The sequence below is a fragment of the Mus musculus genome, chromosome 19 (assembly GCF_000001635.26).
Source record: "Mus musculus strain C57BL/6J chromosome 19, GRCm38.p6 C57BL/6J".
Taxonomy (NCBI): Eukaryota; Metazoa; Chordata; class Mammalia; order Rodentia; family Muridae; genus Mus; species Mus musculus.
This window is the reverse complement of record NC_000085.6, coordinates 45,644,455-45,668,430: the sequence shown is the minus strand read 5'-3', so window position 1 is coordinate 45,668,430 and position 23,976 is coordinate 45,644,455. Positions and strand designations below refer to the sequence as shown.

At 44.4% G+C, this 23,976-nt stretch overlaps 1 protein-coding gene across 8 annotated transcripts in view; it reads left to right on the top strand.

The window, feature by feature from the left end:
- The first annotated feature begins 7,910 nt into the window (after positions 1-7,910).
- The window catches only part of Fbxw4 (F-box and WD-40 domain protein 4), an 82,267-nt gene continuing 66,201 nt past the window's right edge, over positions 7,911-23,976 (top strand). For 3 of the 8 annotated variants that reach the window (XR_877675.3, XR_001782592.2, XM_011247259.3), the window contains exon 1: positions 7,911-8,655. Coding sequence is in view for 4 of the 8 variants with exons in the window: in XM_011247259.3 (XP_011245561.1) it covers positions 7,985-8,655 (671 nt within the window). In the remaining 4 variants the exon portion in view is untranslated. The remainder of the gene's footprint in view (positions 8,656-23,976) is intronic. The other 5 variants (XR_386482.4, XR_386481.4, XM_011247258.3 and 2 more) reach the window with 4 other exon arrangements.

Genomic DNA, 23,976 nt, shown 5'->3' with positions numbered 1-23,976 from the left:
GAGACAGGGATTCTCTGTGTAGTCCTGGAACTCACTCTGTACACTAGACTGGCTTCCAACTCAGAGATCCACCTGACTCTGCTTCTCAAGTGCTGGGAACACAAGCATGCGCCACCACTGCCGGCTCTTGTTCTCTCTCTCTCTCTCTCTCTCTCTCTCTCTCTCTCTCTCTCTGTCTCTGTCTCTGTCTTTGTCTCTGTCTCTCTCTCTAGTCAAGGTGGAGCTGAGGATGACCTTGAACTGAGCCACCTGCCTCCCTCTTCGCAGGGCTGCTGCCTGGTTTCTGTGGTCTTGGGGATGGAGCACAGGGCCTCGTGCACACTAGGCAAGCAGTCCATCAACTGATGTATGTCCCTAGCCTTGGAATGGTGTTTTCAGATTCTTGGGAAAACTAATGTTTGTAATCTCAACTGTGACTCCAGACCATGAGAGATCTGTTTTCCCCTTCAGTTCTGCTGCAGTGTTAGCAACTGAAGCCAGGCCTCTCACGTGGGTTATACTCTAGCTGACTAGAAACTTTAGATAGAGGTTTACTTACAGTCTTGATCCTCTTGCCTCAGCCTTCTGAGTGCTGGGATTATATTACTGTGCACCTCGATGGTTGGCCAAATTTCCTTAGTTTTTAACCACGTCTTTACCTCTTTTTTTCAGAAGCCTGTCTGGAATATCCTATTGTATTTATTCCATTGTGTTTCTTTTGATCCCTCTTGGCTGTTATAGTCTCCGAGAGTGTCCTTATTTCTCATAATCTTGACATTGAGGGATAGGGTACTGGCTAGATACCCTGTAGAGTGTTCCTCAGTTGGGAGCTGTGTGGTGTTTCTTCATTACTGGATGTCAAATCTGAAGAGGAGGGCTACAGAGGCGAGGCCGCATTGTCACACACCAAGGCACCTACTATCTGTTTTTCCTTTTCCTCTGCAATGCTGGTGACTGGGCCCAGGCCTTAGGCTTATGCAAACACTTCCACCGACCTATGCTGTGCTCCTCCTTGTCTTGAGGTTGCTCACGGTTAACCTGACTTGTCTCTATTGATGTGACCTTCATCTCCGGGCTGAGGCAGTGCTTGTGGAAGGAAGTCAGTGTGTACCTACCTCAGGAGTCAGGACTTGTGCTATATCTATCTCTTAGAGGGCTAAGATCTGTAAAATCATTTGGAATTCTTTTGCATGGGAGAGCTGTAAAGTGAACTTCTAAACATTACAATAAAGGCTGGGGGTGCAACTCAGAGCCCCGAGTTTAATCTCTGGTGCACACAAACAAAACCCAATTAAATTATTATACAGTTAGGTATAAATACCTCTTGAGCCTTTTCCCTTTTGATGTGACTTTCAATGTAATACACGCTTACTGCAGAAAACACAGCACAGTGCAAAGGCTTGGCAAACAGAACAAGACACAGTTCCATGGTCATTGGTAGCATTTGTGATAGCCCCTTCCAGTCTTTTTAAGATAAAGTAATATGAAATTTAAAAATGTTTTCTTGCTGGGCAGTGGTTGCACACACCTTTAATCCCAGCATTCAGGAGAGGCAGTTGGATCTCTGTGAGTTTGAGGTCAGCCTGGTCAACTGAGATAGTTCCAATCAAGGCTACATAGAGAAACTCTGTCTCAAAAGCAAAAACAACAACAAAAACAAACAAACAAATCAACTAACCACACACACAAGTTTTCTCTTTGAATATGTCAAAGACAGCAGGTTCATACAACAATGGCTTTCCTAGCTAGGATACTGACTATAAGCTACCACTCGTGATTTCTGAAAACACATTTTAAATATTTTCTCTCTTTCTAAGAAGCTTGTTACAAAAGCATTCACTGCTAGGCCTCATAGTTCTCCTCCTCCTCCTCCTCCTCCTCCTCCTCCTCCTCCTCCTCCTCCTCCTCCTCTTCCTCTTCCTCCTTCTTCTTCTTCTTCTTCTTCTTCTTCTTCTTCTTCTTCTTCTTCTTCTTCTTCTTCTTCTTCTTCTTCTTCTTCTTTTTATTTGAAAGTTTTAATTTTATGTGTATGAGAATCTTGCCTGCATGTGTGTTTGTGTACTGCATGTGTGCCTGGCGCTCATGGGGGTCAGAGGAGGGGGTTGGTTGCCCTGGAACTGAAGTCAGTTCAGGCCACCATGTGGGTGCTGAGAACTGAACATGGGCCCTCTGTCAGAGCAACAAAAACCACCTTCTCAGTCCCTCTTCTTTCTAACATTCAAATTTGTTCTTTATTTTGTTCTTTCATGATATGTTTATTTATTTATGTATCTAAGAAAGAGTCTCATGTATCCCAGGCTGGCTTCAAATCGACCAGGTAGTTAAGGATGGGCTTGAATTTCTGACTCTCCTGCCTCCACTTTCCCAGTGTTGGAATTAGAAAAGATAAATAAGATCTAGTTAAAACTCCTGTCAATAGTTGAGCAGGGAGACTGGCCGGAGGACCTCCAGTTTGGGGTCATTCTGATTACATAATGAGATCCTGTTTCAAAAACAACAAACAAAAACCCTAGAAGCCTGGGAGATACCTCTGTGGGCAAAATGTCTGTCATGCTAGCGTGAAGACCTGAGTTCAGTGGCCAGCACCCATGGAAAGGTCAGGTTGATGGATGGTGAGCACCTGTAAGCAGAGACAGGCTGACCAGCGAATCTTGTCAATTTAGTGAGCTCCAGGTTCACTGAGAGACTCTGTCTCAAAAAAACAAAATGGAGAGAAACTGGAAAACTACCTGTTGTCTACCTCTGGCCTCTGCACACATGAGCACACATACACACATGACTACATGCACACATACAAACACTAATACACATACATACATGACTACTATATGTACTCATACAAACACTAATACACACATATACATGATTACATGTACAAACACTAAGACAGACAGACAGACAGACAGACAGACAGACAGACAGACACACACATACACACACACACACACACACGGAGAAGGGTAAAAAGAAAGAGCTCTAAAACAAAAGCCCTCGAAACAAAGCCAAGTAAGCAGGCTGGTTATAGTGGTTATGGTAGTTATGGTGGGTGGTTATGGTGGTTATGGTAGTTATGGTGGGTGGTTATGGTGGGTGGTTATGGTGGGTGGTTATGGTGGGTGGTTATGGTGGTTATGGTAGTTATGGTGGGTGGTTATGGTGGGTGGTTATGGTGGTTATGGTAGTTATGGTGGGTGGTTATGGTGGTTATGGTGACTACGGTAGCGAATGCTGCTGAGGTACTGGCAAGCAGGTCTATATAGCGAGTTCCTGGCCTGTCAGAGCTACACAGTGAGACCTGCCTCAAACCAAAACAAAACAACAAAATTAACCAAAACAACAACAGACAAGTCTAACTAAGATCTCTAAACTCCTTTTTTACAAGGTGTTTTTGGACTCGCAATGACTTAATTTTTCTCTTTAAAAGATTTACTGATTTTTTTTTTTTTGCCGGGTGTTAGTGGTGCACGCCTTTATTCCCAGCACTTGGGAGGAAGAGGCAGGCGAATTTCTGAGTTTGAGGCTAGCCTGGTCTACAGCAGAGTGAGTTCCAGGACAGCCAGGGCTATACAGAAAATCCCTGCCTTGAAAAAAAAAAAAGAAAAAAAAATTACTGAGTTTTTAAAAAAAGTTGATTCATACTTACAGTAAACAAAACAACTCAAGTAATACAGAAAAGTCTAAAAGCTAAATTCAAAATAACCATAGTTAGCATTATTCTCAAAGACCCTCTTTTGCATATATGACTCAGTGGGTAAAGGTGCCTGTCTCCAAGCATAGGGGATGATGGGTTCTATCTCTGGGATCTACATGGTAGAAGAAGAGAACTGGTTCCTACAAAATTGTTCTGTGACCTTCACACATGTATGGGCCACTCACAACACCACCACCAAACGAATAAACAAATAGTTCGTGTAATGCATACTAAATTTATTAGTGTCTTATGTTCATTTGAGCCTGTTCATAGATGCATATGACAAGGTTTGTGTGTAGAGGTCAGAAGACAATCTTTCAGGTCAAGTATTTCCTTGTATCATGCAGGTCTCTGAGATCCAGTTCAGGTCATCAGGATTGGAGATAGGTGGTAGGCAACTTTATCCACTGAGCCATTACATCAGCCGGTACTGTTACTAAGTTTAAGGAAGAAAATGAAGTGGAAACATAATGAGAGCTTTAGGCAAGAACATACTAGTTCCTATAGGTTCCTTAAAGTGTTGCACAAAGATTATGAAAAGCATTAGGAAAGAGAGAAAGGGAAGGAAGGAGGGAGAGAGAAAAATAAAAAACAACTAGGGGAGAAATGAGAAGTGGAAGATAGTGGGGGGAGGGGAGGATGTGTACTTCCAAGGAAACGGCCTTAGGTAGCCCTGCACAATACAGAAAACCATTTTAACTAACTGAGAGGTTAGAGGCAGCGTCCATGGCCCACAAGCAGCTTTTATTTGAATACTAGAACTGCTTCATGGCCACAAGTAAAGTACAATATTGGTATGTCTTTTCTCATTGAAGGAGATTTGAGAGGACCCTGGCTTTAATGCTTTATCCCTTTTCTGTTGTGTGTATGGGTAAGGCTCTCACTGGAATACAAAGCCTTGAGAACAGATTTGTGGATTTGCTACTTTGTGTATGCTTAGAAACGACTCAATCAAGGCTCCTTTCTCATCTGGGGGGGGGGCGGGGAGTCCCCAGTGTATTCCTTATGTAGTCATTGAGAGGACTATGGCTGGGCGTTGATGGCACCAAACTCTTTTTTTTTTTTTTTTTTTTTGTTTTCAGCTTTCTTTTTTATTTTATTTATTTATTTTTATTTATTTATTTATTTAGTTATTTATTATATGTAAGTACATTGTAGCTGTCTTCAGACACTCCAGAAGAGGGAGTCAGATCTTGTTACGGATGGTTGTGAGCCACCATGTGGTTGCTGGGATTTGAACTCTGGACCTTCGGAAGAGCAGTCGGGTGCTCTTACCCACTGAGCCATCTCACCAGCCCGGCACCAAACTCTTAATCCCAGCACTCAGGAGGCAGAGGCAGGCAGGTCTCTGAGTTCAAGACCAGACAGAAGCACTTTACTCAGTCACCTACCTCACCTGTCCTAAAGCACTAATTCCTACCTAAGCAGTTCATCTGTTTTTTGTTTTTTTTTTTTTATGGTATTTTGGTTAATTAATTAAGGGCTTTGGATAGAACACAGTAGCAGACTACCTGCTTATCATGTGTGAGGGAGGCACTGGGTTCAATCCCCAGGATTAAAACAAAACACTTATTTACTGACTGGGTAACCCAGGCTGGATTCAAACTCTCCAGCTCTCCTGCCTCCACCTCCAGGGTACTGTGATTATAGGTATGTAGTAGCACAGCTGGCTGGCGACTTGATTTGTGTGTCTGTGTGCACATGTTCCTGTACATGTGTGTGTGCACAGGTGTGTGTGTGTGTGTGTGTGTGTGTGTGTGTGTGTGTGTGTGTGTAAAGAGGCCAGAGGTCGATGTCAGGTGCCTTCCTCATTTGGTCTCTATTTCTGAGACATGATCTTCACTGAATCTAAAGCTTGCAAATGTGGCTGGACATTAAGCCCTAGATATCCTCGTCTCTACCTATGTAGTGCTGGGATTATAGGGGTGAGGATCAACTCAGGTCTACACTTCAGTGACAGGGCTGTCCCCTCAGCCTCTGCAATCTGATATTTTTAAGTGATAGTTTAGTTTGTATCTCAATGAAAGCAATATGGTATAATGGGTAAGATGTGTTCATTTAATTGTGTATTTTAATCCTGTCATTTTACTGGGCTAGATATATAAAAAAAATTTTTTTTTTTTTTGCCTCTAGGTCTTTTAGTAAACAGTAGGTACAATCAACACGGATGAACTATTCTGTGAATTACAAGTTAAAATTATGTCAATTTAAATAGGGTTCTGAAACCACGCATTATATCCATCCTTGTCTTCTTGTCTGAGTGGTTCACAGCACACAAATGCATAATTGCTGACCTAACGATACCATCACTTCAACTTACAATGCCTCTACTTTAACAGACTTCTAACAGTCAGTATCATACATGAGACTAAGCCAATTTATAGTGATCTCTAAAGTGACAAGCTAGACTCTTTGGTTGTATTAAGATATGCCTTTTGCCATTTCATTTACATACCAACCATTATTATACCCAAATACTCTTCTAAACCATGGCCTTCGAATTTGGAAATTGTTTTCTGCACGAAGCCTTTGTTGTGTTTTCTAAGGGGATGTGTGCACGTGTGTTTTTGTAACAGGATTTGACCTGTAACTATCACTGAGAATTTTCTTAGAGGAGTTCAAAGCATTTTACAGGGATCATGTCATTTACCCTTCCAAAGTAAAGCATGCATTGATCTCCTCTACAGACCCAGAACACTAAAGGGCCAAGGTAGGCGGGGTTTTTGTTGTTGTTTTGTTAAGATCAAAAAGTAATTCTAGGGCAATTCCAGATTCCGGTCTGACCTTGTTACATGATGCTTTTGCAACCCTTCTGTGCTAGGTTTCCAGTGGTTTTCAGAACCAACGTCTTACTCATTCCTGGTCCTTAAAAATGTTAAAAGGTATAGATACAAAAGAAAAAATCTTCAATCATTTTTATATGGATTTTTGGGTTGTTTTCAAGACAGTCTGACTACAGACAGACCAGGCTGGCCTTTAAATTGTGATTTCACTGCCTCCTAAAGTGCTGGGATTACAGGTGTGTCCCACCACTCCTTGGTTCTTATATAGAGTCAAGAAAAGGAAACTTATTTTGCCTTTTTCCCCCCTTTTGGAGACAGGGTCTCAGTATGTAGCCCTGGCTGGCCTGAGATCTGCCTGCCTCTGGCTCCTCAGCTCTGGGACTATTAGCATGTTCTACCACGCCTGGCTCTCCTAAGTCTTACTTCCTAAGTGCTGTCTAATAGAGAAATAACACGGAATACAAAGATTTCTAACAATTATACGAAATATACTGAATTCAGTTCAGTATGTCCAGACTACTAATAATTAACATGTAGTTTAGAATTATGTAAGACATCTCACATTCTTTTTCCTGTCTAGCTCTTCAAAATCAGCTGTGTACCTCACTTATGCTTACAGCACGCTCAGACCTGGAGACCCTGCCTTTCACACACACAGAAAGAAGCCACATGTGATTAAAGTGGCCCCACAGATCCAATGGGACAGCATCGATCTGTACTTCTGAAGCTTAGATTGGTTCAGGTGGATCCAGTGGGTGGTATGGGAAACGGATCCCTAGTAATCTTGTAGATTCAGCTCTGCCTATGTAACGGCTACTAAAAAACCCCTGCTTGGCCACGTGCTGCTTCGTTTGGGAGCTGCGGACTCAGGATCTAGAAGGTTGGTTTTACCTCCCTCATTGTTGTCGAATCATACTGGGACAACCTACAGGACCTTGGTTGACATCCTTCGTGAGACCAAGGGCAATGGAACTTTCTAACGTCTGGCTTGCATTTTTTTAAGAATCTGGTTTGTGGCTTGTGGAAAGAAGGCATCAACCTGGGGAAGAGGAAGCCTCATGGGACCAAAAGGCCCCTTGAGGGCAGAGGCTCAACTTTGATAGTTCCTGAAGCCACAGGCTCCTCTTGTGACGTAGGTGGGAGTTTTCTGTGAACCTTTCAGCAATCTGTCTGTCTGTCTGTCTCTGTCTTTTTAATTTGGACAGTCTCTTGCTCTGTAGGCCAGGCCGGCCTTGAACTCATGGCCATCCTCCTGCCTTAGCCTCATGCCGGGATCACAGACGAGAGCCATCAAGCTCGCTTTCTCCATCCGGTCTTGAAGACACACGCTTCAACTAGATGTTCCTGGTGCTCCAGAAGATGGGGATGTCAGTGACCAGGTTGGGGTTCGCACCCCGAAATACAGGCGTGAGGGGCGGGTCTCGGCTTGGGCCCGCGCCGCCCCATGTGACCCGGTCCGACGTGGTGTCGCCTCCTCTCGAGGAGGCGGTGGCGTCTTCGGCTGTGCGTCGAGCCGGCCCCGCGGCCGCTCATGAGCAGCCAGGGCCGCTCGGGTCCCCCCGGGAACCGCGGGCCCAGGGAAGGCGAGGGCGGGGAGGCGAGGAAACTGCAGGAGGCGAGGGTCGCGCGGGGAAAGCAAGGGAAAGGGAAAGGGAAGGGGAAAGCAGGTACCGGGCACGGCGGAAGAGGAAGCGGGGCGGAAGGAAAGCCGGGCCTGCAGCCGGAGAGGAAGGCAGCGGGGCCGGCGGCTGAGGCAGGCCGGGGACAGGAAGGCGAGGGAGGCGAGGAGGAAAGGCCGAGAAGCTCCGGGAAGCGGGATGAGGGCAGCGCAGAGCCGGGGAAGGAGGAGCGGAGGGTCGGGGCCGGGCGGCGGGAGGACGACAGCCTGGAGAGAGGACAGGAGCAGGGACCTCAGGCGTGCGGCGGCATCCCGGGAACCCGGACGGCCATGGCGGAGGACGCGGCGGAGGATGCCGCAGCGGCGGCCGTGGAGCCGGCCACCCGTCCGGCCGCGGGGCCCGCGCTCTGGCGCCTGCCGGAGGAGCTGCTGCTGCTCATCTGCTCCTACCTCGACACGCGGGCCCTCGGCCGCCTGGCCCAAGTCTGCCGCTGGCTGCGGCGCTTCACCAGCTGCGACCTGCTCTGGCGCCCGATAGCCCGGGCCTCGCTCAACACCGGCTTCACGCGGCTCGGCACCGACCTGTAAGCGCCCGCTCGCCCGCCCGCTCCCCGCCCCGGGCCGGCCAGCGTCCTGGGAAAGGGCGGGGCGCCGAGGCCTGGTCGGCTCGGGACCGTGTGGCACCCGGAATACTGAAGCCCAGACTTGCCCCCCACCCCCTCCCTCTCCCCTCCCCCAGCACCCTCGAGGAATACTGGTGTCACCCCTCTTCAAGATTCCCCAACCCGAGGAAACTTCCGGAGAGCATTCCTCAGTCGGCACCCTCCCCCGTGGGCGGCTACTCACAGTTAGCCATCCTAAAATGAGTATTCCCAAAGGTTTGGCTCCCTGGGTTCCTTGCCCTGTGTCCTGTGCGACAGACAGGACCTGAAGGGTGACTCCTGCTGGTTCTAGGGCCCAGGCCCAGGTCCACCAACGTGGTTTTTGTGGCCTTTCGTCCTGCCCACCCTCTCAAAGGTTGTTAGGTTTCAGGGCTCAGATCAAATTAAATGTGCAGAAAAGGGCTCAGAACCTTAAAAAAACAAAAACAAAAACAAACAAAAAAACCTTTCAGTTCCATTGTCAACCTATTTTAGGACTTAATTCAGGTGGAAGGACCCACAAAAGATGTCTGTGTGAGGCATCAAGTTGGATTTGGGGTAGGCGGTATCCAAGATAGGCAGTTTGACCTAGTAATATCTGAGACCCGTGGATGCAAACCATTCCTAAAACACTCAGGCTGTTAAACAGGAAGGGGAGAGCGTGTATGACAGTCACAGAACTGGTCAGGATAAACGCTTTCAGACTGCACCCTGCTCTTGCTTTGTTGTAACATATGCGAATATAATAAAGTTTTAAAAAACCGTAAGAAATGATCATTTGATGCACTCCTATTTCCATTTTAAAAGTTTTTCAGTTGCACACCCCCTAACCCTACTACCCCCCACCCCCCACCCCACTTCCCCATCCTAACAGAATGAATGCTTAATGAATGATGTAATAGATTTGGAGGTATGTCATACGCCATGACATAATTTGTCTTGAATTAACTCCTTAGAATAAAAATTTCAAGGTAGCCACTATTGGATTAAAGGTTTTGATGGGCAGAGGTCACAGTATACCAGCAAAGAATGAGTGAGCCGGTTTGATGAGAGAATTAAACCACATCTTTAGTGGGTGAGTGATAGTAGCCAAAGCTCTGTTATTTTGTATCGCTCTGCGCTAGCCAGGATAAATATTTTGCCATGTGTCTGTTTCACCTGTGAGACTGTTTCTTCCTACTCCTTGTCTCTGGGGTCTTGGTGTTTTTGTTATAAATTTGGAATTTTTCTGGGTCATAAATGTTTGACTCTTGTCTGTCATCTTTGATGATAGAGGTACATTTTCCAGTCAATTTTTAATTTTATTGTTATTAGAATTTTATGTTTCATTAGAATCTGCTCCTCCCCCCTTTACCTGAGAAATTTATAATCTTTCCACAAGCCTGACAAATTTGATTGCCAACTAGTTTTTTGTTAACTTTTTTTTTTTTTTAATGGCATTTCAATGTCAGTAGCACTTGTTTTGGTGTAAGGAGTGAAATTCTCTTATTATATTTTTCTCTAAATGGTTGCTCAGTTATTGCTACACCTTTGGCTAAGCAATTCCCCCCCCCCCCCCATTTTGTTTTAGAACGCTTACATTGCTGTATGTTGAATACACACATACATTTGTATATTCACTTTATATCTGAACTCTCACATTTTTCTCCTGGCTTATCTTCTCATTTCCATAATATTTTAAGCATGTTGCTCCTTGATAGAGTGTGATATCTGCTAGGGTTAGATTATACTTGCTGTGTTAAAATGTCAGCATCATTGTTCAGCTTGCAGTTCATGACCAAAACCATTCTATGCCTTTTTAAGGATTTTTGTGGTTTTCACTATAAAGTTCTAACATACCATTTTTTATTTATTACTGATTTGTTCCTGTGTGCTCTATGTTTATTAGAAAGGCACTTTTTCTGCATGCTTTCTAATGTGTCATCCTTTAGTAAGTTTTCAACATGATTGTCTTGTTTAAAGTATTCTATTCTAATATAATTTGTTGATAATGATTCCTTTGCATTTTATGTGTATGTAGTCTTATCACCTGTAAATATGAGTATTCCCCCCCCCCGCTTTTTTTATCTGAATAACTTTTTTAACCCAAAGGGAAAAGAACCAGAATTATATGTTTGCCTCTCTAGTAGTCTGTAGTAAAGTTTACTTGTAAACATTTTATGTGCTTTTCTTCTCTTTATGTTCTTAACGGCATATATTCACTGTCTATAGTACTGGGTTTCAGAAAGGCTTTTTTCTTTTAGACGGATCATGTGCTTGGACAGAGTAACTCATTGAAGGAATATTGAACTATAATAGAAGTTGGCTAAAATGCCTGGGATTCAAGCCAACCAAAGCAAAGTTTGGCTTTCTGTTGCTCCTTACAGTAGAGAATGAAAGAGTCGATGTTTATTTTTGTTTTCCTTTCTGATATTCTAAAAGCGAGAAATCGAGACTGATAAAATGAAAATGAATTTATAGTATAAAGTACTTAGAGTCTGCCAAATGGTATTTGTTCTGCTTTCCCGTTATTAGATATGTGTGTCCTAGCATGAAGCATTGTCCTTCCAGAGGAGTTGTGCTGCCGTGGCAGTTGATAAAGAGCAAGGGTCACTGCTCTGTTTTCTGGGTTGAGGGGAGAAATTATGCCTGTTGTAGCAGGTGGAGAGCATTTACCAGTGTGGCCTGCTTCTGGACAGCTGCAGAGACTTCATAAACCCCAAGAGAGGCAGTTGTCATCCCTGAAGAGATAAGGCCATGTACCTTAGTCCGTTCAGAGCATCAGGGCACCTTCACCCTGAGTGCAGAACATAGCTGCTTGCATAAGGTGGCTGTTCATGCTTTGGACTGACTGCACAACAGACACTCAAGTAGTTAGCAGTACAAAACTCTTAGTTTTATCTTCTTAAAGACTAGGAAGACCACCATTCTGTCAAATGAGTTGTGACTGTGCTTACTGCTAGAAGGCCTTCCATGAGGACTTTTCATTTTCCGCTGTCCCCCTTTATTCTGCCTATGTCAGAAGTGGGCATGGTTTGATTTGGAAGTACTGCCTAACGACAGGAGGGACACATACACACAAACACACACAAGACATCTTGAATGGTTTCACAAACATGACAGCAGAGCCTGTGGGCAGAGGGACTGCACTTACAGCTTTAAGGGCCTTCTGATTTTCAGAAACACTAACTGCCAAGATTTACTGACCTTCCGGCCCAGGGCAAGCCCTGCTCAGGTTAGCTGTTCCTAACTGATGGTAGCTTTGTTGAGTAAGATGAGCTGCTTTGGTTCCTTCTGATTGGTTAATGGTTTATACTTGTGCTTGAAGGCATTTGAGCCACTTAGAAACCACAAACAAATAATTTGCTTCCCTTTAGGCCCCTTGCCCAAACAGTGAACACTAAGAAGTATCCTAAGTGGGTTTTTCCTTCTCCACCGTCCCCCTCCCCGCCCCCCCCCCTTTTTGAGGAAACAAAAGGTAGTTTGAATCAGTCATCTGATTTCAAATTTGTTTTGTTTGAAAGCTTTATGAAGCCTGGGGGAGAAGAAATATCTTGGTTATAATAATAAAAATCAAGGTAGTGTTTCATACAGCAGACTTGTGAGTTGCAGAATGTGACGAGTATTAAGTCAGTGCGCACAAAGCAATGGCCGTGCGCTCTGTCCACACGTGATGCAGGCTGTATGCATGGAGCACACTGATGAGGGCTGGGGACAGAGGTGCTGTCTGTAAACTCTGATACCGAAAATTAGAATAAAGAAAGGGGAAATCTGCATAGAAACCCGGTTAAGGAACACGTTCAGTTTCTGCCAAAGCTAGCTTGATCCCCTTCTTTGTGTTAGTGTTACATATTCTCAAGGGGGTGGCCTTTTAAATGTCCCGTGGACAGTTTCCTGGGCGCTGTTTTACATTAGCCTGTGATAGATGTGCCTAGCATTAACAATAGGGGTTTCAGGAGTGGAGCTCCTGAGGTGTTTGCCCTGGCATGCAGGCTCATTCCTTTGGCGGTCCTGCAGCCTTGGGAGCTCTTTGAGGCTGGAGGATGTGGGTATCTATTTCAGTGGTGATTAACATCCCGAGTGGTGAGATAGACGCAGATAAGCAGAGTGTGTTTGTTTGTTTTAAAATGGTCGCACCTAAGAGTGCTCCCCACCCCGGTGGAGGGAATCGCATGAAGTGTCCTAACTGAGTGGTGGGCATTGCTGATTGGTCTTTAAGGCCTAAACTCTGGTTTTTAGAAAACAATTAGCAACTCAAAAGTAGCTTAGTAGGGTTTTTTTGTTTTTGTTTTTGTTTTTTTGCTTTTATATACTTTCTTCCTTACCTGGGAGGGACCACCCTCTCCTTAGTCCTCCAAGGGACTGATGCCTTAGTTGTTTTAGAAAGGTCTTATTGTCTTGTCTTTTTAATATACATATATATATACATATATATATATTATTTTTAATTATGGTGTGTGTGGGTCTGTGTATATGAGTGTGGATGCTTGGGGAGGTCAGAGACATCGGCTCCCTGGTGCTGGATGAGGGTGCAGAGAGTGAACTCGTCTGCTGTAAAGAGCTGCATGCAACCTTAACCACTGAGCCATCTCTCCGGCCCCAGGCCTTTTTTCTTTTTACTTTTTAAAAAAAAATGGTTTCTGAGTTAATAAAAAGGAGGGTTCAGCTTACATGCTCACAGTAAATACACCTGCAGAAGCAGGAAATGGTGTGGTGCAGGCTCTACCTTCAGAAGCACAAGGGAAGAAAGGAGGGCCTCCAAGGCTGTATGGATGAAATAGTCCCTGCCTTCCCTAGTCACCTGGCCTTTGAACCACACGGGGGACTGCTCTAACATTCAAGGCAGGATCACAGACTCCATAGTCTGTATGCGAATTCATTTGGAAACCTAGATCCTTCAGCAGAAGTAAAATTTGGGTTGAGCTTCTGAAAGCCAGGTGTGGTATAAGGTAATTGAGAAAGCATTCGGGTCTTCAAGTAATTATTATAGTGCACTTGACATAGAAAAGACTCTCCTTTGTGTGACAACTTACCCTTAACTCTGCGTTGACCTTGGCATTGGATTTGTGTCTGGTCCTGACTCTTAACCATGGAACAGGAAGAAATTAAAGTTGACTTTCCTTGAGGTCAGATTTTGTAAATTTTGAAAATTAAGGTGAGAAGGAATAAAGAGGAAAAATGGATTATGGGTTTTAAAGAGAAAATAGGTTACCCACTCCCTATATACAGAAAGTGATTTTTTTTTTTTTCAGAAAATGTCTCTGCTGTATCAGCCATCAGATGAGGCTGAGAAAGAGAAGGCTTGGCTCACCTTTGAGGCAATCGTTCCTATTCTGCAGTCTGAATGGGCTTTAGGTGGGACCCCACAGAAGCAAGCTGACCATCTTCTAGTTAAACTGTACACATGCATCTTGGCTTCTGGCAGCACTCATCTAAAACAGAAAGAGACGATCTGGAAAAAGAATTGAGCCCTTGTTAGAGGCTGGGCTGCCCTGTCTCAGCCTTGGGCCAGTTTTTCATTTTCTTCAGCCTGGCCACATCGCCGCCCTCCCTGGAAGAATGGGCCACCCAATGGGCTCTCTGCCTGCCCCTCGTTAGCCTACAATTAATTGCCCGCACATTCTTTCTCTCTCTCTTTCTTTTTCGGTATTTGACATGAGCTCAAATTGCCAAGAAAGGTGACAACTGTGAAATGAAGACAGGGCTTGAAGACACCTTAAAAAATACATGTAAAGGCCATTAAATGACAAGAGCAGACTGCCAGGCTCTTTCAAAACATCACCACGTCTGTTGACTTTCCATTCCTTGTTCACAGCACAAAATTGGAGGTCAAAGAATCATAGGAGTTAGAGATGGAAAAGACATTTGGGGTCAGCTAGTTCATCCCGCCACCTTCTCCCACCCCTTATTCCAAATCATCCCTTACATTATATTTTCTCCCTCCCCTCTTGTCCAGTTTTCACGGTCTTCACTCAGCTCCAGCCGTTACCTTTTGGGGAAGGATGTTGTAGGGTCTGTCCAGTCTCTCCTTGGTGAAGAGCGATACTGCCTCTGCCCCCAGTTGACACTCATGAACTTCTTTGTTGGTGGTCTCAGCTGAATGCTTACTGGATGTTTCTCTGTTGCTTGGTAATGGGGCTTTTCCTGATAGTGTGTGGTGACACCAGGAAGGAGTCACTGCTGAATTAAGTCCTGGACTTTTGCTTCTTATCTCTCTTGGCTTGAAGGGAATTAGATGTAATAATGGAAGTATATTGCATTGGAGTTTGATAAGAAATGCAACCTAGAAACTGGTGGATTTGCCAGACACAGTGGCACACACCTTGAGGCAGGTGGATCTTTGTGAGTTCAAAGCCAGCCTGGTTTACATAGTGAGTTCCAGGACAGCCAGAGACCTTGTCTCCAAAGAAAAGGAAAGGAAAGGAAAGGAAAGGAAAGGAAAGGAAAGGAAAGGAAAGGAAAGGAAAGGAAAGGAAAGGAAAGAAGAGACCAGTGAGATGGTTCTGTGGGTAAAGGTAGGTGCTTGCTGCCAAGTCTGAGGAGCTGAGTTCAGTTCCTTCCCACATGGTGGAAGGAGAAGGAGAACCAGCTCCCACAAGCTGTTCTCTGGCCTCTGCATGCACTGTGGCACAGGGGCAGCCAACCTCATTCTCTTTACCTTTCTTCCCAAGTCCCTCCTTCCCCACATTAAATGTAATTTAAAAAATTTTTGTGGATTGAATAAACACACACAAAAATACTAGACTGGTGACGTCGTAGGACACTGTTTCCAGAAATACAAGTTAGGAAAGGCAGAGTCGCCTTTCTGGGGTGAAGCTTCAATCTTAAGGAAAACGGAGAACAGATGTGTTGGAGATAGACATCTCTGACAGGAGACACTGCTGCCTTTGTGGTATCTTTACTGGAACAGGTTTTAGCATTTTCTTATTTATCTGTGTACGCACGTGCATGTGTGTGTGTGCATGTGTGTGTTGGGGGCGCACATGCCACGGTGTGGGTGGAGTTGCGAGGACAACCTATGGGCATTGGTTTTCTCCCTCTGTCTTGTTCTAAGTGTTCTAACGATTGAGCCCAGGGTGTCAGGCAAGTGTCCTTATTAGCTGAGCCACCTTGCCAGTCCTTCCTTTTGCTTTAAGAGATCAGAAAAAGAGAAGTCACGCTCATTGGCTCCACGGTTTGGAAAGGGAAGAGTGGATTTTAGAGGCAGCTTTTGAGGGCTAGCCCTAACTCCCCCTTCTTGTCCCAGCAGCTGTTGGGAGCAGTCCGAAGGGGGTATTATATTTCTTCTGGTAACGCTGCCAAGAAGGAGAGGAAATCCACAATCTGTGGGGTTTGGGGGTGGGGTGGGGATAGGTGGCAGCTGATGGGACAGGGAAATTAAATTGTTTTATAGTAAATACGTGGAGATACTTTTCCTGGAGAGCTATTTTACTGAAAGGAGCAGTATATTTCCCCTGCTCACGAACTTAATGAGTTCCTTTCTTTAGGAAAAAAAAAAGGAAATAGCTTTTGGTACTTTTTCTTTCTTGTAGTTCTAGCTTTGACCTCCTGTGTTTTTTGATTTCCTTTAGAAGGTCTCTACTGAAAAGATGCATCAAGATTGAGACGTGGTGGTCTGTGCTCAAGGCGGGGTCCCTGCAGCAGTGTGTTGTGGGGAGGGCCTTCCACCCCTCCTTGTCTTGCCTGCAGTTTGACTTATCATAGCAGCCTAGACTGGAGGTGGGAAAGCTGGCTGGTGGTTCGTGGTCCAGTTCTCTCCGTCCCTTCGTCCAGGTAGTGGGGCCCTAGGGACTTTAAGATCTGGCTACTTTGGGTGATTAATATGGAACACAGTTTTAAGATTAAAAACAATAAAAAGTAACCCTGGGAAGCAGTGGTGTAATTATTCCTCACATTTCAGGTGGGGAGTCCAGGGAAAAGAAGGCCAGATCACAAAGTCAGCCCGTGCCTAAGTCATGACTCAGAGGGGAGGCCTGTCTGCAAACACGCACACACGCACACACACGCACACACGCACACACGCGCCAGACAGTGGCTTCTTCTTTACTGTCATTTATTCTCAGAAAGTGCTAGATCAGCTTTTCTGAAAGTTGTATTGTGGGAGTCTCAGGAAGCTAATTCTGTAATCAAATGACTGTCAGAAATGCTGTGTGCTGCATCCACTGTTGGGGATCACAGTGCCCATTGGTAAATTAAAGGCGTCAGAAGTCCTATCATAGAGAAACCTGTTTAACTTTGTTCTATCCTTCATTGTCCAAAAGATTTTGAAGGTAAAATTTTTCTCATGCTTCATATGTTAACATTTTGCTGAGCACACATTGAACAAGTGCCTTGCAAATTATGAATCGGTGACAGGAGAGAGCGATGTGAACATGTCCCAAATGCTAAGCTAGCTCAGATGAAGAGCAAAGGTTATGCCGAGTGCTTCTGAAACTGCTTTGCATGGCTTGGATTTTTGGCATTGAATTTGGATACTTATGTATTGCTAGGAAGAGTTTTACATATTTTTTTAAGATTTATTTATTTTTTTATGTATAAGGGTGTTTTGTCTGCATGTATGTATGTATGTATATATGTATGTATATATATGTATGTATGTATATATGTATGTGTGTATGTATGTATGTATGTATATTTGTATGTATGCATATATGTATGTATGTATATATGTATGTATGTATGTATGCATGTATATATGTATGTATGTATGCATGCCTGGTCCCTGCTGAGTGCAGAAGAGGGTGTCAGATTCCTTGGAACTGGAGTTATATACAGTTGTGTGTCACTGTGGGTGCTGGGAACTGAACCTGTGTCCTCTGCAAAAACAAGAGGTCTTGGTTGTTGTTGTTGTTGTTTTGTTTGAAACAGGGTTTCTCTATGTGGCCCTGGCTGTCCTGGAACTCCCTCTGTAGACCAGGCCAGCCTTGAACTCAGAGATCTGTCTGCCTCTGCCTCCTGAGAGCTGGGACTAAAGGCGTGCGCCACCACCGCTGGGCAGAACAAATGGCCTTCACTGCTGCTGCTGTCTCAGCCCTGGGGAGAATTCTGAAACTGAGGGTGGTGGTGGAAGTGCAGTATGCCGAAGGGAGAGCCATGCTTCTGAGATCTCTTTAAATTAAAAACAGAAACAAAACAAAAACTAACTTCCTTCCTTCCTTCCTTCCTTCCTTCCTTCCTTCCTTCCTTCCTTCCTTCCTTCCTTCCTTCTTCCCTCCCTCCCTCCCTCCCTCCCTCCCTCCCTCCCTCCCTCCCTCCCTTTCTGTTTTGAGATCGGGTCTTGCTATGTCACTTTGGCTGGGGAGTAAGAGACAGACAGATCCCCAGTTCAGCACACTAACCTCATCAGTGAGCCCCAGGCCAGTGAGAGCTGAGGAGGCGAGATGGGCGAGATGTGGTGGCACCAAGTTTGGTTTTTTTTTTTGTTGTTGTTGTTGTTGTTGGTGGTGGTGGTGGTGGTTTTTTTTTTTTTTCTTCACAAGCTTTGTTTTATTTTATTTTTGAAGGTTTTATTTATTTTTTATTTATATGAGTACACTGCAGCTGTCTTCCAACACACACCAAAAGTGTGCATCGGATTCCAAAGTCACCATGTGGTTCCTGGGAATTGAACTCAGGACCTCTGGAAGAAAAGTCAATGCTCTTAACTGCGGAGCCATCTCTTCAGACCTTCACAAGTTTTATTTTATTAAACATTAAGCATGAAGTAGAAATTCCAAATCATTTAAATATTGTCCAGATTGGCTTTACAAATTCCTAAACTGCTGGCAGGGCAAGGCTTCTAGTGAGAGACTTCTAGTGAGTGGAGGCCGGCACCAAGTTTTAATTTTAGCGCTTGAGTGGGTAAGGAGGGGCAGGTGGATCTCTGAGTTCAAGGCCAGCCTGGTTTACTTTTCCAGCCTGGTAGGGTGCTAGTGGTAAATGTGACTAGTCTCTTGAAGAGAAGCAAACATTGTCAAGGACAGAGATAGACTGTTACTACTGGGACTAGCACTATAGGTAAGTGGGCTTCTTAAGTTGTTTCTACTTGTGATTGCTTTTTGCCTGATAAATTTGTATAAAGCCCAGGTATAAACGTATATACAATAGGTATACAAATAAAACCTTGGAACACTTCTTTGTTATATATCCCTTTCCCGTTTGTTGAAGGTGAAGTACACACTAGTGAGATGAGTTTGCAGAAGGACTTAGGGGGTAGCTGACTATTTGGAGTTGCGGCAGGTAGGGTATCTCGGGGTTTCCCAGCCGGCCGAGGCTTTGGCACGCGTCACCACCTTAGGACCATTTTAGACATTATTGAAGGTTCTACCATAATCTCAAGGTGAAGTTCATTTAATGTTTGTTGTGTGTTTGTGTGGATGGATATACATATGGTGAGTGCATTTTTGTGATATGTAGGTGAGTGTGTGGGTGTACTTTTGTGTGAGCATGTGGAGGCCAGAACTACTACCACCACCACCACTACTACTACTACTACTACTACTACTACTACTACTACTACTACGTCTCTGTCTCTGTCTCTGTCTCCTCCTTCTCCTTCTTCCTCCTCCTCTTCCTCTTCAATTTCTTATTCTCTTCTTTATCCCCTTCTCTCTCTCTCTCTCTCTCTCTCTCTCTCTCTCTCTCTCTCCCTCTCTCTTTCCCTCCCTCCCTCCCTCCCTCCCTCCCTCCCTCCCTCCCTCCTCCTCCTCCTCTTCTTTTTGAGATAGGGTCTTTCACTGAACTTGGAATTTGAACTAGACTGGGTGTCCTTAAGCCCCTGAGATCGCCTGTTTCTGCCAACCAGGACCAGGATTTTATGAGTTCTAGGAAGCCTGCACTGCTCTCAGCTAGCAAGGCAGACAGTTTCCTTGCTGGCCACTCCCTCCCCGTGCTGGCATCGTGGACACTCACCGCCATGCCTGGCTTTCCGTGGGTCTGGAGTTCTAAGCTCAGATCCTCATGCTTGGGTGTTAAGAATCTTGCCAGCTGCCAGGCGGTGGTGGCGCATGCCTTTAATCCCAGCACTTGGGAGGCAGAGGCAGGCAGATTTCTAAGTTCGAGGCCAGCCTGGTCTACAAAGTGAGTGCCAGGACAGCCAGGGCTATACAGAGAAACCCTGTCTTGAAAAAACCAAAAAAAAAAAAAAAAAAAAAAAAACCAAAAAAACAAAACAAACCCCCCCAAAAACCCAGAATTTTGCCAGCTAAGCCACCATCTCCCTAGCCCAATGTAATGATTCTTTTACAAAATGAAACTCAGGTTGGCAACTCAAACAGCAATTTTAAAGTCAAGCAGTCTAATACAATATAATCCAAAGATATACTTACAAGCTGAGGCGTGATGGTAGAAAAATATTTGGGGTTTGTTTTCCATGATTAAACCACCATGTTTCTCTAAGAGCAGACAATTTTGTATACACAGTAAAAATATGGCAATTCATAATGTAAAATGCTTTTCCGTTTGAGCCAAGATGTTTTGGGCAGCAATGGTCAGTATTGTGGCATGAAGGTGTGTACGATGAAAAGTGTGCACGTTGTGTGTTCAAAGCGAGGCTGCAGTGAAGTCACACCTACAACATGGGTGATCTGTCAAAACTACTGATTCATTATGCATTTGATTTTGAATTCGTTTTGTGAAGCCTTTTATTGTTTGTTTTTTTTTGAAACCTTTTATTGTTAAGAGATGTTTAATGACTCTCACAGTGATTACACATGGCGCTGTAGTATGGATATGTTAAGTGTGAAAGCAGCCTCCTGCAGGCACATAGTGTGGACCGTGGGTGTGAGATGATAAAGTGGGTTGACATTTGAGGGGAGGTGCAGGGCATTCTCAGCTCTGTGCTGTCCTGTGCATGGTCTTTGCTCATGTTGATGTGTTCTCTGCCATTTTACTTCGCCCTAGACTTTGGGGTAATTTAACATGGTTTTATAATATTTCAGTTTCTCATTGGGCAGCTTGCACTCTTAGGATGGTTAGGACTGGTGTGGGCTCAGGCAATATGGGGAAGATCTGTGTTCTGGAAAGCAGGGAAATCAAGGAAGAGACATGTGCTAAGGGAAATCCATGCCCCAAACTTCCTTTTACACAGTTTGTGCCCTTTCACTGGCTCAGTGCATGTTAGGGGGTCCTTCTTCTATACCTGTCTGTCCTTCCCAAGTTCCAAAGCATCAGACTTGCCTGTTGCTTGAGTAGACAGTGTTGGTTATCAAGGGGAATGTTGCTTCAACACTAGAGATTCCATAGGCTTACACGCGCGCGCGCACACACACACACACACACGTACATGCAAATGTGCACATGTACACAAACACACAAAGAGACATACATACATGCACATACACATGTATGCATGCACGTGTAAACGCACACAGGGACACACATGTGCGATATACACGCATGCACACACACACATGCACCCCACATGAACACACACACACAGAGCCATTATTCTTTAGAGTAGGTTTCTTTATTTGTTTTTGGGTTTTGGTGTGAGATTGGAGAGGGAAGTGAAGGTCTATGAACATCCTAGATTATTTCTGTCCTCCTGGACTCACTTGCCAAGATATTAAGGGGGCAGGTAGCTTACAGTGGGTGCATGCTGTATTGTTTTGTTTAAAATAGTCCGTGCACCCAGGAATGCAGTCAAACTCTGATGGTGACTAAGTGCCTGAAAGCTGAGATGGAGGAGTGAGTGAAGAAATTAGCCTGAGGCGAGGAAAGGAGGCTGGGAAAATGGCAGTTCAGCCAGGCCCATGGGCCAAGTTAGAGATTTTTCCTCGCATTAACAGCCACAGGGAGATTTATTTACAGGGCACTAATCATGTTCTTTGAGGGGAGCACCCTGACTTTATAGCAGTAACTGGGAGAAATGGTTAGCCAGAGGCCGGGTGAGAGCCAGGCCTTTGTTGATTTCTAAGGCGCACCAGCCTCTGTCCTCTCAAGTACTTTTCTGCTTGGTTCTCCCCTCTCTTTGAATGGATAACAGGTCTCAGAGAGAGCAGATAATTGGGGTGTAGGGAGCCTCATTTTTCATGTACGGAAGCCAATACTAATTAAGATACAGTTTAGCAATCAGCTAGGGAAGCTCTCGAAAATGGCTGGTGAAGGAAGGGGGCGAAAGTTAAGTCGCCTTTAACAAAGTGGTGCTTTTCCAAGTGGAATGCCTTTGTAAAAGCTGGAGGTGAGGTGAAGGACCGCAGCGTTCACCTCAAGAGAAGAGCCGTATAGTCTCAGTCTTTAAAGGCCAACTTTGAAAGTTTCTTGGTGCAGAGACTCCTCAGGGGGAGTGTCATACTCCTCACTAAAGTGTCACCAAGTCGCTGTTAAGTGACCAGGCAGAGGGACAAGCATCTTTATCCTGGTGAGGAACTGTGCTGATTCATCATTTGTAGTTTACCTGTGCCTGTTAATCTAGACCTAACTTAGGAGAGGGGTAACTGCGAACTCCTGAACTCCGTCTCTGGCGTGGGGAGGGGCGTCTGCAGGGAAGTGCTGGCAGAATGGTGTGTGCCTTTTCAGTTCTGGGTCAGCTCCTTTCCTGTCCTTAGGCCTCTCTCCCTGTGGTACAGGTTGCTCCCTAGTAAAGTAAAACCGTGGACCACATGTGCCCGATAGGAGAGTTCAGTAAAATAGTTTAGTGTTAATGTATTCGTGCCCATCCTGATAGCCTTCAGCCTAAAAGATAAATTGTTTGATAATAGAGGAGTCATTGATTAGAAGAAAATAAGTAATTACTAGTTTAGATTTAGTGGTGACATCACTGATACCATTAGCTAGTAGATATCTTTGTGTTTATAAGAAAATAATGTCTCCGTGGTGATTTATAAATTATATCACTTTATAAATTATGTTTTATGTGTCATCTTTGGAATATCATGTGTGTGAATTATATTTAGTATTTTATTTTGTTATTGTATGTGTATGATACGTGTGAACACTGAGGCAGTTAGAGAAGATCAGAGAACAACTTTGGGAGTAGGTGCTTTCCTTCATTGTGGGTTCTGGGGAATCAAACTCGGGGCATCGGGCTTGTGTGGCAAGCGCTTTTCCTCAAGCCATCTCGGGCCCTGTGTGAGATATTATTCTCATTTCGTAGGTGTAGGAATAGACGGAAAGTGACCTGCGGTTACCTGGTACACACTGGAGGCATTTCCAGTTCTCTGCTTTCTGTGCTTCTCTGAGCCGTGTATGTAATCTGTCTAGTTACCGATAAGCAGGCGTAGTATCACCTCACGTAGAGTAAAGAAACGTGCTCGTGACCCAAAGCACCATTAATATCCATCTTCTGACCTGTTATCTATAGAAACGGAATTTTATATGGTATTCTTACTTAGTCTTACGTTATTGTTCAGTGTCCCACAGTTGTCTCTGTGTTTTGAGCCCTCACATTTGTCGTTTCTAGAGGTCGCACATGGTCTATTCCAAAGCGTTTGTGCGCCGCGCTCCCACAGGCAAGCATTCAGGCTGCGTCCGTCTGGCCCACAGCACGGTCAGACGTCTCTCGAATTTGAGTTACCTGTTTGTGATACAGTGTTCGCAGTGGAAACTGGAGATCAGAAAGACAGTGCCAGCAATGTGTAACCAAACCCATGTGCTTGTGAAGTCAAAATCTTGTCAGGTTTTCCTACTATATAGAGGGGAAGCAGTGTTTAATACTTGTTTTAAGGTACATTTCTGTAAGTTAGTTTTTCTCAGTGTTTCATTGAGTGAACCCCACGTGACTGTTCTCGGGCTCTTGGACATGGATGGCTGGATACGAGAGACAGAGTGTTGTTTTGATAGATTTTTATCAGCTCCCTAAAGGTTTTAGAGATGAAACTTGTGTTTGCAATCTTAGGTTCTCTGTTACCTACCTTTCAATCTCTTGTTCCCACCTCTGTTAGCATTTAAAAGTTAGTAGAATCAAGCTTACACAGTTTATAATCTGTATGTTTGTTTCGACTTTTAGTTGGAGTGTGTGTGTGTGCTTCATTTTCTTCTACCTAAACTGTCTTAAATTGACTTTTTTTTTTTTTTTTAATGAGACAAAATCTTAGGTGAGGGTGAATTGGAACTCAGTATGTGACTCAGGCTGGTTTGGGGCTCACAATAAATTCTCCTGCCTTAGCCTTTTGAGTGTTACAGTCATAGGCTCGTGCTATCATGTCCAACTAAGCTTCCCTTTTTTTTTTAATTTGTCCTACTGTATATGAGATGGCCATCTAAATCAGTTTATTTCTTTCGCTTTATTGGTAATGTTCAGTTTTGTCAACACCATCAATTATTTTTTATTAATATATGCTAAGGATTGAATCCAGAGCCTAACAA